The following is a 14,390-nucleotide window of genomic DNA, read 5'->3' on the forward strand; positions in this document are numbered from 1 at the left end:
TAGTCAAAAGTAAAGTTTTTTTCCTTGAATTAACAATCTGTATTTATTCCTGAAGTGACTGGTTGCTATAAGTCATAAAAGTCCCATACTTCAAATCTGAACAAATGAAACGTTTAAACCTCACATGTGAACTAAACAAATGTTTCAAGTGATTTATGAGCGTCCTTGTTTTTGCCTTTGTGTTTGTTGAGTAGCAATTTGAACATTTCAAGGGTGAGCAACTTAACACTTTGTCTTACTCGGCATTCACTTGTCATTATCGGCCTTTGCCTCTTCATCTGGTCGTTGTGTTGAACTTTATTCATTTAACGCCTTTCTCTGAACCGAAGCTCAGAAAGTCGTTTTAAACTCCTGCCGGGCTCTGAATGTACTTTAACGCGCTTTGTGAGTTTGTCCTGTCTGGAGCACTTTTATATTACATCTTGAAACTGGTCTACATCGCTTTCATTTAGGTGATTGGTGTTTATTGTGTGTTTTAGGCTTTAGAGCTGCTGCTGCGACCAGACATATTGGTCAGGTGAAAAAAGTGGAAAACAAGTTATATGAAAGCATTTGACAAGACTATTTGAAGGGGTATGTATAGCACTGTCATAAACATGAGCATGACACTTTCAATTAACTTTTAGTGCATCTTTGCATTATTTATCAAATGACAACAGTTTATGAACATTTATGAAGAGTCATTCATGTTCATCATATGTGTTATGTCATGTTTTTGACAGTCGCATTGGTTTTAGCCACAAAAAAAGTGTTACCAAGCATTAAAATGTAATTCTAATAGAATTTCTGTCTTAATTTGCTTTAGGCCTTTTGCTTTGAAATTTTGTGATGTATTTAATTTAGAATATACTTAGAAATGCTTGAAAACAATTTGCAGATCTCTGGTCAGCCACTTTGAAGCTTGATGAGAATTACAAAATGAATTATTTTATATTGGTAAATGCACCACATGAAAAAGCCCCAAAAGCTACCAACATAACTCTTTAGTCTGGATGATACTGCAGTATAAAGACTCAAATTTAGCTATTAGTATCAAAGAGATGTGTAATTCAAATACATCTTATTTATAAAGCACATTTTCAAAAAAAATCAGTGCTGTAAAAAGCAAAGACAAACCAAAAAATCAAAATCAAAACATAAAACCACATCAAAGACAATAAAAAACTGGGTCAAAAAAGCTGTGTAAAAAATATGTATTTCATAAGAGACTTATAAACAGGAAGTGAAGATGCCCATCTAATATTCAATGGCTAATAAGAAGCCACAACAACAACAAAAAATCAATTTCTTCTCAATTTCCACCTGGTTGTTTTCGGAAAAACTAAAAGCAGCTGGTCAGATGATCTAAGGACTTTGAAATTAATTCTGTAATATAAAGGAAGCCAGTGAAATGAGGACATGACAAGTGAGCTGTGCTCATGTCTGTGTACCAGTTAAAATACAAGCAGCAACGTTTTAGCAACCTGAAGACATGAAAGAGATGCTTGACAGTCAAGCCATCTTGAAATAAAGGTATTTTTTCTCCGAGTCCTGCTGCAATAAAACTGGCTTAATATGAAGCCAGAGGAAGGATAAAGATTTAAGGAAACTATACCGTATCACGTCAAAACATGCCTGTCTTCCTGTCTGGCTGCAAGAAAGTGAGATTTTTAGAAGATAAGCTTGAACAATGGTTAGTTGCTCTGTTATATCACTTTGAGCTTAACATACTAGATTCTGAAACACTAGCAGCCTTTCAGACCACTCAGTGTTAAGGTAAGGATCTGTAATGTCTTTTAAGACATGGAAATTTCAGTTTTTGTAATGCCAGCTGTACTAATTTCTACTGTCAAGTTTCTCCTGGTTTGATTTCACTGTGCATTCCCAACTTGAAAAGGATGATCTTTTTTGTGAAATATAACTGGGGTTCACTCAAGGAGTCTTCATTTTAGTTATATTTATTTTTATATGATGCTCCAATCATACAGGTGAAAACCCTCAAAAGAAATAGAAACATCTAAATTACATCGTGAACTCAACAGGACAAATACACTGTGAAAACTCAAAATACATTTCCACTGATTTAAATCATTTAATTCTACAGTATAATAAATTAACATTTTCTATCAATATGTTCTGCTTTAACTAATAAACACCAAGTGCATATAAATATATATACATTTCCTTTTTTTTTTCTCATGAAAACAATCAAAAGTTAAAGTCCATGTAAAACAGTATTAGGAGCTTACCGGCTGTCCTTCACAGTTTTTTAAAGATTTGCACAGTTTGTTTCTTGCATGTGATCAGCACTGTTTGTCACACATGCTGTGCCACTCTCTCAAACAAGAGTGAGAGGTCAGCCACACCTAAAATACTTTTCCAATTGCCAGGAGATTGACTCCACCTGGTTCTCATCTGTAGCAGGCAGAGCACAAAGAAGCAACAAGAGGGGAGTGGCTTCTTGGCAGTTCACCAGAACATCTACTGTACAATGTCACTGAGAGCTCAAAATGTGAACTTTACAATGATTTTGTCTCCATTTTAAAACATGAATACACTACTATTTGAAGGATTGCTTGCAACAGGAAGGCTAGAAAAAAGGTTTTCAATTCAGTTCTTAGATCTATGTTATGGTTCATAAAGACAAATTGAAGTTTGCTCAAGTTTATATGGGCAGTTCAGAACTTTATGAAAAATGAAAAATAAAAATCAGTCGCAGATACTGGCTACTGCATCTTGTTAATGATACTCTTACAAGTTGTCTTTGATTAAAGAGTTTTGGATAACGTTTTGCAAATCTTCACTAACCTCAAGCTAAAAGCAGTGGTACAGCAGTAAATTGAACATCACAAGAGAACATTATATTTCCATTAGCTTGTTCAAAAAAAAAAGAAGAAAAACTAAGAATGCTCATGAGAACAAATGTGTTTTGAACATATTTTTTCAAAAAAAAAAAAAAATAAATACACAAACTTCCAAGCAATTAAGACAGTTTATCAACTGCTGTATCTCAAAGCCATACAGCTAGCTCTAATATTTTTAGACTAGCTCTAATATTTGACTAGCTCTAATATTTTTTTTTCTCTCTATTGATCTGTGGACTGCCTCAGCAATATAGAGAGAAACACCTCTAGGGTCTACTTTTCTGATTCACTCTCAGTTTCTCTAGAAATGCTCCAAAAGCTCCCTCATAAAACCAAACACAATTAAGGGTTTAGAGACTGGAGTGTGAATTCTTGTGGGACGGCTGATGGTTGAACAGGTCTATATCGCTCCTCTCCGTCTTGCTGTGTGTGCATTTCTGTGTTTTATCAGGCTCAGAGGCATCAACATCCTCAACTGGAGTAGTCCATCTCTACCACTCCTTCCCTCCAACTAACAGTACAAGAACACAAACATTTATTGCTGCTGTGAGCATGAAAGGCGAAACATTATATTGTGTGTAAATCTTTATTTCTAAATGAAGGATGAATTTAATATTTTCTCTGCAAATCAATAAACAGCTACTCTAAAATTAACACATTCATTAACGTGGAGGTTAATGAATGTGCAATGAAAAAAATAATCTTAATGCCATGTCAATGTGCAAAAACAGTATGAAAAAATGAGCTCTACTTCAGTGCTTCCCCTGTACTTCAGCAGGAAAGCAGCAAGGAGCTGCTCTTTAGATGACGAGATAAGCACCATCGAAGCTGAGTTGTTTGGAGCTCCAGAGTTTTTAGAGAGGTGGATGTCAGCAGAGACAGTGATCTCTGCCACGTTTATTTTTAAATACAGAAGAATGCAATGACGATTATTCACAATTGAGAACTCAAGACAATTATTCATTGTACCAAGAATGTGTTCACACCAAGGTCAGACATAGCAATGTTATGAGAACATTTTAACAAATGGCACAACCATTGGTCATCTAAACAAAACAGTATGTCAATACAAGCAACTTCTACTGTAAACTCAGTAAATTAATCATAGATAACTCTAAATGTAATCAAATCAAATGTAAGACTCCTTCTCTCATACCTGAAGCGTGACAAAATTTTATCTTTCAAGATTATGATCCAATCAAAGCAAAAGCAAACTATTATCGACATAGTGTCTGAGAAACATAGTGTATGAATGGCTCAATAACTTCAATTACTGCCTTGATTTGCAAATTATTAATATTTAATCATGATAAAGCTCAACTAAATTACTTTTGTGAATAAAGCTGGGCCTCACATTCCTTACCAACATCAGAAAATTATATTTACTTACAGGAAAAAGAAATGATTGTACATAAGCGTAAATGGAAATGTTAAATCAATGATATAACTTTGAAATTATATGTTTCTTTTGCACATTTAGGTTCATGTCTTTCAACAACTTGTTATGATTAAATAGAAAAAAGACTGGTTGTAAGACTGATTGAAACAAGTTTCTGTTTTGACTCACCTCAGGTTTTCTGAGCTAAACTCTGATTCTAGGAACTTGAGGAACAGATCCTGTCCTGCTGGATCCTTCAGAGCCTCCTCCAGGGAGAAACCCCACTTCTTTACCCTCTGCTGACTCGGTTCTTTGCTAGGAGAGACGAGAAAAGGAGGAGAGAAAATGAAAATAGTTTAAAGACTTTACCCATCTTTAAAAAAAAAAAGATTAATAATAAAGTGGGGTACAGAAGAAGATATCTGAAAGAAAAGGTTGAGTCTTGGGTTTTCTGTTAAACACCAGAAAAAAATCCATTAAAAAAAAATGCATGCCTGTATTGTGACAAAGGTGGCATAATAGTCACTGCAAAGCTCCATATGACAGTTTTAATCAGAAATCACATTGCTTAGATTTCTACATGGAACATATCCTTCTGTGCCGAATTTTAATCAATTTGGATGAATTATTAAGATGCATTAGGCTTCGTGATTATGGGTCTACTCTAATTAATTCCTTCATTATTCAGTGAGGCCAGAAGTTCAGAGCACAGTTCAACTTGTTCAAAGTAATGTTCACCCGCTGCATTTCCTGTGTCTCTCATTAATAATTCAGCAAACTATCAGTAGCATCACATGGCTATGTGAGTTTCTGGAACAGAAGGCAACATAGTTGATAAATCAAACTGAAGAAATGATGACGTAACAATTAGACAATTTAAACAAGAGAGTCTGAATTGAACACAGGTTGTAAAAAATTACCTGTTGCAACAGTCATTGGCTAAATTCAGTTGTCATTAGTATATTTGGAGACAGTAAATTGAGTGCATTTTATTTCAAGTCTGAGATTCACTAGTTTATCTAATGCTATTCTTGGACAATAGGTATTGTGCTATTCATGGCTGCACTTTTCTATACAGAACAAACTCTGTACTCTGATTTATTCCTATTCTGCTGTAGATAGTCATCAATTACTCCAATGTGGCATTCTTCAACTACAAAGGACATTTTTATTAAGTGTCAATCAGAAGTTTTCACCTCCCCTTTATCCTGCAATTCAAACATGTTCAATAAAATACACCAATAACCTTTGATTAATTGAAAAAGCAAAAATGTAACATAAAAAATTATTGTACATTTGCTTTACAGGTGCTGTAAATTCATCAAATGTTTACAGTGGTAAAAGAGGCACACAAATGCATAATTTCAAACAAAGGCTTTGTGCCTTTACCTGGGTTTCTGCAATAGGGTGGGCACTAAATATTGAATTTAAATTCTTCTGATTTTGTCTTCCTTTCTTCCTTTCAGTTTGACTCAGAAACCAAACATGTGTGAAATGGTTTGAATGTTATGAATTAAGAAATAGTTACAAGTCACTTTTTAGTATTAGGAGCCCTATCTAATTCATTTTGAGTTATTTGTAATAAAAAAAAAAAAGTTTGGTTTCAATTCTTTTGGTCCCCCTTAAGAACTCTAAAGTGAAACATCTGGATATAAAATATACAGATGTATTAAACTTTTTTTTCTGAGTTTCTGTGAATTTTAAATGATTTTAATAAAAAAAAAAAACTGATGTTTCTGCTTTGGTACCTCATCTCCAGGTCCCAGAGAGTGGGGTCATCATTGGTCCAAGGATTAGATGGTTCTGGTGTGGTTATAAATGGGTCGTACTCTATGAACTGCTCTGTGTAGGTCATCAGGCTGGTATACAAAAACACACAAGGATTAATGCAAAAAGATGAGATAATAAAACACTGATACAGTTACTAAACCGCAGGAACAAAACATAAATCCTACTATGTTATGTTGTGTCATATTTGGCAAGATACTAAAATCAAATCTTGAACTCCTTCTTTAAAAAGTCTTAAATTGTGAATGGAAGCAGAAGTAGAACCATTAGAGATGTAGTAGCAGTCTCTAACTTTTATCACACAAGTGTTATAAACACTTCTAAAGGTTTATTTTCTCCTTCTTTTTATTGCACATAACTGCAGCCACCAAAGGATGAGCTGGAGCATCAACATTTTGAATGATCTCCATTCCTGTTGTAACAGAAGAAAGGAGCATATGCTCAATGAATGCAAATATTCATTGAGAAAAAAAACAAAGAAAAAATTACTAAAACAGACTCCCTACTGAGAAAAGCTGAAACTGTGCAGAACCTGGCTTATCTCTCTAATATCTGTTTTCATTTTGTCTGTGAGGTGTACATTTCTTTACCTTTCAGCAACTTTGGACATTTTCAAACAGTGACGGTCTAGCTGGGTGTTCAGAAATAAGATCTGTAAAGAAAAAAAATCTATTTATTTATTTGCATGATGAATAAATAAGATGTTTCTCTGGTTTGTGTTACTGTTTCACGCAGGATAAAGGTGTATACATTATGTCATCGACACCATTCTTACCTCTTTTTCTACGTCCTCTTTCGTCCCTTTTCGGCAGTGATGTAACGAAGTGTGTATTGGACTCTGTGACTGTGTTCCCTCCTCCACCACACCGTACACTGACTGGATCATATAAGAAAAAAAGACAGCTAAGCAGGTTATTTGATTAAATGTGCACTTGAGTATCCTCACATTGCTAGTGGGATATGGTTCACATTTATGCCGCCTTGGATTAGCACAACCTTTGGTGCATTTTCCTTGAGAATTTAAAGATGGATGCACTTTTGCTAAAAAGCAGAAAGAACATCAAAAATCTACTTATGCACCGTCTGATTCGAGTTCAGTTTGAATTGCACGACCAAACAGCCTTGATTTCTGAAAAAATATCAAAATACAGCAAATGATTTTTGGCCACAGGGTGTGACTCCTCAACGTAGAGAGAGGCACATGCAAAGAACTACAATTAAACTAGAATTTATCAGACGTATTTGTATGTGAAGACTCTTTACTTCATACCTTCTTAACTCGATGAGGATTCTTCATACGTCTGCATTTCCTTATGTCCATTTCTGTGGTGTTAACACATCCAGGCTGAAGGAAAATGAACATAAAATATTTTTTTCTGTCAATACGGGTAGTACATTCAGCACCTGTGTAATGATTGTAATTGGAGTCTGTAGATAATGGATAAGTTGGTCAAATAAAGATTCACCACTGGTCTGTGGACGTCCCAGAAGGCTCTCTCCTGGCTGTCAAGGATCTTCCTCTCAGTTTTATCCTTTTTTCTGTCGATCCTGCAAGTGAGACGAGACACAGTGGGAAACAAAACTTCCATCTTATCCTCATTCCATCAAAGATTCAAGTCAGAACTCAAGGATATGGAAGAGGAATAGTGGCAAGAATAAGAATTATTTGAAATAGTTTTAGTTTTTGAAAATGAAAATTGTGTAAGTTAAAAAACAGCATTACTGTATTGTTTCCTGTACAATTACTAAAGTAAACAACACAGGGTTTCAGAAAGACCACTTTTCTTTTCCACATACTATAGTTATGAATACTCACTGTGTGCTTAAATCTAAACATTTGCAATCAAGAGATGCAAATATAGGTTGAATAAATAAGTGGTGTGCTGCTCTAACGTCTTTCAATCCATAGGAATCCTTTTGCAAAGTTACTATCATTGCCTTATTGATGTGTGGAATATTTCCAGTGCTTGTTTAAAAATTGTTTCTTAGTTATATTTAAAGAGAATACAGTTTATAATTATTTGATCAAATCTGTCAAATTGTACGACCTTTGGGACAACTTGGGAGAATATCTAAAGTTCATGCATGTTACATTCATGTGCTGACTTGGTGACAAAACTTACTTGACCTGCGCTTCAGCCTGCATGTAGATAAACTCCCACTTTCTTGCAAAGGCCCTCTGTAGTCTGGCTAAGTTCTCCTGTTGGGAAAAAATAATAAAACCAAGATTCAAACTCTATGAGGGGCCAAGCCCACCTGTCTATAGGTTGCTCAAAACTAAATAGTTGTAACTTAAAAGAGCATTTCTGCACTTACTGCCTCATAATCTGCCAGCTCCAGCCTCGTCTTATTCTGCATGGTCCTCTTGCACAGGTAGATAGCTGAGAAAAGAGGGTTTAAAAACAGGAATTTATCAGTAGAACGTATCTATAATCCTCCAGCTCATGTGTGTCGTCTTATCAGTGTAGACTCATGGCTACACTTTTCTCACAAGTAGATGTGCAGAGAATTATCAGTGTGAAGGTGTTTGATGATTTTTAAGATTATTAGATTATGAAGATACTCTAAAAACTTAAACCCTCAATCAAAGCCATGAAACATGTGACATGGTGGTGGAAAGGGATTGATTATTGGTCCTCATCAAAACACAGAAGTGCTGGCCATGTCTCAGTGTTTTCCAGTAAGCATTTGTATTTACACTCAGATTTGCTAATGAATAATTTATAGTAAAACAAACTAAGTTGGAAAACTTTTATTCTGTCTGAATTATATATACATTTTTACCGATACCAAGAAATTGATAGATATTGGTACTACATCTATCAATTGTACATATGAAGTACTACTTTGTGCTGCTCCATCACATATAAAAACCAATACAGTACATTGAAGTTATGATTATTAAGTGGCAAAATGTAAAAGTCCAATGCTATGAATATTTTTTAGCACTGTGCAACTATGTAGAGTCTATGTAAGAGGAATGTGAGGAAGTGAGGATTGTTTAGTAGGCAGAAGTAGTTCTGCTCTAACTGCTGATCATAGAGAAATGATGGCATCCTGTGAGAATCAAACTCATTCCATTTGAAGCTTAACGTCTAATGAAGTTACGTGTTTGCATAATAATCAGGACAAACTGCATCAGCAGAATATCAGCATTAAATTCCCAATTTAAAGAAGTACTTCGTTAAAATAAAACCCTAATTGATCATGTCTTCTGTCTCCACCATATCTTTCAAACATTTAAAAATATTCCAGTGTAAATTTACAAAGTGGTGCAGCAACATTTAAAAGTAAAGTATCTTGGGATTGTCTTCTTTGGTCAATTCTTTCAGGCTTATACCTGTTTAAATTAAAGATAATGCACAACATATCAAATTAAAACTGAACTATGGTTTGAGATAATCTCCTGTAGTGTGCAGGAATCAGATCTCATTTATTAAAAGCAGTGAATCTGAAGCATTTAGACATCCAACTGAAGTAAATATTTGAAGAACGTTTGAATTATTTAATGTAACCAGTTCTTTTTCTAGCAATATAGCCTTTTTGTCACATCTTTAAAAAGGTTATGCCAAGAAAGCAGCATTACAAGTTTGCGCAAAAAACATCAAATTGAAATTCATTGCAATTTAAAGCAATTCTTACCATAATCTGTGTTCTCAGGCTCCCAACAATTGGATGGCCAGAAATACGGCGCCTAAAGCAAAACAATAAAAGAAAATCAGTTATCCTGCATTGAGACAATCCACAAATATTGGGAAAACCAAAGAGATGACACTCACCTTTATCTTTTTTTTTTTTACTGTAACATCATACAATAATCAGATATAAAAGACACAAAAAAAATTATATCTGGGCCAATATGGTGTGAAGAATAACGGGTAGAACTAACTTAAGTATGTGCATCCACTACCGTGTGTTGTGTAAAAAAAATCCTGATGAATAACATTGACATGTTTGTATAAAAGATTTGTGAATATCTTTTCAGGGTGAGACTGTGAGTCTTGTATCTTGATTTTTTTAATATGTGGTTCTTTGTCTTGTGGCTTGTTTGCTTGACTTCAATCTGTATTGAAGTCGTTTATTAACGTTTTTGGCCTCTTCTAACACTGGCTGCTTCTCCACTTCACTTTGAAAGACAAGAATGAAGGTCAAAGCACCGCAGTGCACTGCTGTCTGCTTTAATTAAACTGCTGCTCCTGTTTTCAACAAAGCTCTACAGGAACAAAGAACATGCTACACAGAGATAACTCTGATCTTACCTCATGCAGGTTTATAATTGAGGACATACACAAGTTACTTCCCTTTTGTATCATAAAACTCAAGAAAAAAAAAAACGGGATTCGGGATTTTATTGCCTCTGCCATCTGGGATGGATGAATCAAAATCCATGAAAAAAGTTCAACTTCAAATGGAAATTATTGTTCGATTCATTTGAAAAAAAAAAAAAAAAAAAAAAAAAAAAAAACTCAGAAGCTCAGCCAAAACTTACATGTGATTTCCAGACAGTCTTATTCAATAAATTATGATATGATGTGTCTTTAATATAGCAAATAAAGACACAAAACCTTTTTTGGGCCTGGCTGAAGCAACTGGTGAATAAAGTGACCATCGATTAATATGAGAGTACATCTACACAGCATCAGATGTAAAACAATATTTTTGCCCTCTTTTTGTTCTCCTGGTTCTCTTATCTTGTTACGTTTTCTATGAACAATGACCTTATTGTTGAGGTTAGGCACATTTCCTTTTTGCTCTCGTATTTTCTTTGCATAATTGATCTTCCTGCTCACCTGGAAGCGGTATAAAGTTCCATCATCTTTGAGGCACAGGACATGATCAGAGATGGGAAAAAAGTATCCCTGAGCTGCAATCAGACTCCCGATGTGCATGGCCTCCGCTGAAAAAAATAAAGAGTACTAATCAAACTGTGCCTTTGGATCTGAGGCAAAATCTACAAAGGTGGTGATCTCTTAGTGAGCACAAAGTTAAAATAGAAAAATCTGAACAGTCATTAACAGCTATAGCTTAAAATAAGAGTCAGATTCCTGGCATCTAACAAAGGAGTTGTTTTAGCTTTCTGCTCTGGGGTGTCCTGGTTGAAACAGACTTATTAAACAAAGCTATGGTCAATTAAACAAAAAATCATCATCATTACTTTCCTGGATCAGGCCGTTATCACTAAATAATGTTAAACTCTTCACTTCAGGGTTTGTATGCATTTTAATGATGACATTTCTCAATTTTGTATTAATTTCCCCTTTTCTTTCAAGCAATTTTGAAGCACAAAAAATAAATGCATTATGAATACATTACTACCGAGAAGACAAAGCATCTATTGAATAGGGAATAAAGTGAGAAATACAAATATCTGCCATACTTTGTCCTTTTCCAAAATTATGCAAACTTGGAAAAAACTATTCCTATGTAAAACTCCATAATCTAAAGACAAAACTACTTATGTAATTTAAGCTACAAAAAGATCCTACAAACATTCATTTGTTTATTTTAGACATTTCAAATTTGAAGTATTTGACTATTAACACAAATATTGTTTTTTGAGCCTACCTGGATCCTCTATGGACAAATTCTTCATCAGCCATTGTACTATATCTGCACCTGCATAAGAACATTTAAAACAATGTGATTTGCATAATTACAAATAATTTTAAAAGAATTTTTCTAAAACGCAAAAGAAAATACAAAAAGGAGCTTAAATAAATACATTTGACTTTGGCTACTTTTGGGAGTTTTGTAATATCCCTAAACCAATTTCAGAAGAAGACAAATCTATAAAAAGATGAATGATGCTGTTAACATGTTAAGAAAAGCAGAAATAATTCCTTAAAATGTCATGCATAGAAGATCAATATGTTGTAATGTGGATACCTCACCTAGACAAACCTAAACCCTGAAAATCCTTTTTGTTTCTCCCGGAGAGAATTATCTCATTTTTGCTTCCCTGCAATGAGATGCCTGAATGAGATGCCATTTAATTCCCCATCATTCATTAGTTTCCCATGCTAAGGCACCAGATGCAAACGTTTCAACTTCTTCTCTACACATTCATCCACTGCTGTGGTTATCGTGTTTATTGACATACTTAGCTCACAGGCATATTGGGTAATACATCTTGCATTGAGACAATGGCACAGAAAACAGGGAAATGTTAAAGGCTTCTCTTCGTTTCCATTGTTTGTTTAAAATGCTTCACAGCCTCCCACAATGCATCATTCCTGCAATTTCCAAATACATCCTACATACAAGGTAGATCCCTATCACAGTTCAACAAGCTTGTGGTGTCTTTTATATCTGATTTTAAACTGTATTTACAGATTTTAACCAGCAACACTCTGACAGCACTGAAGCAGATGAAGGTTGATTGCCTTGCTTAAGGGTCCTTTCATAGTAGGAGGACATTACTCATTCCATTCCTGCTCTTACAGTTTCTTTCCCAAACACTTAATTACATGTTGTCCTCCCACCTTCTCTTCAGCTATGCAGATATTTTGCTGTGTAGTAGGTGCAGAGCTTTCACATCACCAGAATGAAATGTAACTAAAGTGAAATGGTGTGACTCATCTAAACATCTTCTTTTTTGTTGTTACAGTTGAGACGGTCATTTTTAGTTTCCTTAGTTGAACCCACTCCTATTCTCTTCTGTTTGTGCGTTCATGAATAAATAAACGTTTTAGATAGACGTCTGCTACAGCCCATCTCTTTGTCTCATCATCTCAGCACTCATTATATAATCAATCTTGTAAATATAAGATCAAAATTGAATACTTCTGGAAAATCTCCAAGTCAAAAAGATGTTTTATCACGTTATTCAACAATATGACTTCTATCTGGGTAAATGTTTGTGTCAGCAGCTACTTGCATTTTGATATCTTTATCAAAACCAAACTGATTTTCACATTTCAAAAAACATAACAGCAGAAACTTTTAGCATATTTTGTTTGAAAATCATCTTCAACATTCAGTTCCAAACAGGAAACCAAACTGGCTTCAGTTTATTTCCCATCTACTCTTCTTTAACTGGGGTAGTAAATTTTCAACTTTGACAGCGCCGCCACTTTGGCTCCAAAGATACATAAAGATCATATGTGTGTTTCTTTCACAGAAGTGAAAATGTAAGTGTAGCTTGTCAAGTTCTGGGACAAATTCCTCTAGCAGGTGTTTTAAATAATCATCTTCTAGACACAGGTTAATCATTTGAGATATTTTCAATAAAGGTAATGCAAAATCTCAATCATGTCCAATTAATTCATTAGCAACTCAGAAAGCATTTCAAGGAGGATTAGGAAGGTAAAACTGAGTGGCTCCAAAATGTTCTATTTCATAATTTTTTTTATAATTAACATAACATTTATAAACGTTTGCTTAATTTATGTTAGTGTGCAAAAAAGTATTCACTCCATTTCTACAGTTTTCTGGAGTTGAAGAATTTGGCTTACTTGCAGGTTCACAGCTGACTTGTGAGCTTTGTTGGAAAAGCCATATTTCAAAAAAAGAACAGTTTTATGACTAGAAGTCGTTTTGATGACGACCCACTGAAAATGTTCCTTCTGACAATTTACAGTGGAATGAAAAGAGAAAAAGGGGTTTCCTCAAAGCTTTCAAGCTTTCCAGAAAAATGCTGAACTAAAGAACTGAGCATTTCCCAGGATGTCGTTTTGTCTGTTCACCAGACACTTACTGTCATCCAGTTATGTATCGCTGCAGGTAATGTTTGTACCACGCAGAGCCTGTCAGTCCAACTCTGTCATTTCCACCACTTTACTGCCAAATACTTTCTTCACTCCGTTTCTTACCTGTAACAACACTGGGGATCTTGGTCATGAAACTTTTGACGGTTCTGATGGGCACGCCTTCAGTCTCGTCCTGGATGAGAGTGATGATATCTTCAATCTGAGGAGAAAATAGAAGAAATTGAGAAGGCGAAACGGCTAAACACGAACAAACCAAATTCTTAAAAAACAGAATGTTTTAAGTGGGCTACTTTTTAATATCAAGTTTGCTTATTGGCCTAGTTTAAGCTCAGTTCAGCCTCACCATGCTGCATGTAAAAACACACAAATAGACAACACTGTGGTCATAAGGTGACTGACTGTGAATTGTTAATTTGGTGTAGACCAGAAGAAAAGCTGCATATAAGGAGGGAGATGTGTGTCCTGCTGACACCTGGAGAAGAAAAATCCATCGCTTCATATTTGTCATAAGTCATCTTTGTTTGTGGTCGGTTCACGTTTCCCCCTGAATGAACACAAGACACTGTTACAAGCTCAGAGAGAGATTTTCTTCTGCGACTAAAGATTTCATCAAAGATGGATGATAAACAGTGAAAACTCATTTTAAATGAAAGTCGTTTAGTTCACGGTTCA

At 34.9% G+C, this 14,390-nt stretch overlaps 1 protein-coding gene across 1 annotated transcript in view; it reads right to left on the bottom strand.

Moving 5' to 3' along the window:
* Positions 1-14,390, bottom strand: part of rgs6 (regulator of G protein signaling 6) — an 83,188-nt gene that overhangs the window by 4,547 nt on the left and 64,251 nt on the right. The window contains exons 3-14 of the mRNA XM_055054155.1: positions 13,821-13,917; positions 11,575-11,625; positions 10,800-10,906; positions 9,652-9,703; positions 8,326-8,390; positions 8,133-8,209; positions 7,476-7,557; positions 7,280-7,354; positions 6,785-6,886; positions 6,600-6,661; positions 5,970-6,080; positions 4,411-4,536 (exon numbers count right to left, since the gene is read on the bottom strand). Coding sequence (XP_054910130.1) covers positions 4,411-4,536; positions 5,970-6,080; positions 6,600-6,661; positions 6,785-6,886; positions 7,280-7,354; positions 7,476-7,557; positions 8,133-8,209; positions 8,326-8,390; positions 9,652-9,703; positions 10,800-10,906; positions 11,575-11,625; positions 13,821-13,917 — 1,007 coding nt within the window. The remainder of the gene's footprint in view (positions 1-4,410; positions 4,537-5,969; positions 6,081-6,599; positions 6,662-6,784; positions 6,887-7,279; positions 7,355-7,475; positions 7,558-8,132; positions 8,210-8,325; positions 8,391-9,651; positions 9,704-10,799; positions 10,907-11,574; positions 11,626-13,820; positions 13,918-14,390) is intronic.

This window comes from Poeciliopsis prolifica, unplaced genomic scaffold (assembly GCF_027474105.1).
Source record: "Poeciliopsis prolifica strain line A6 unplaced genomic scaffold, Auburn_PproV2 SCAFFOLD039, whole genome shotgun sequence".
Taxonomy (NCBI): Eukaryota; Metazoa; Chordata; class Actinopteri; order Cyprinodontiformes; family Poeciliidae; genus Poeciliopsis; species Poeciliopsis prolifica.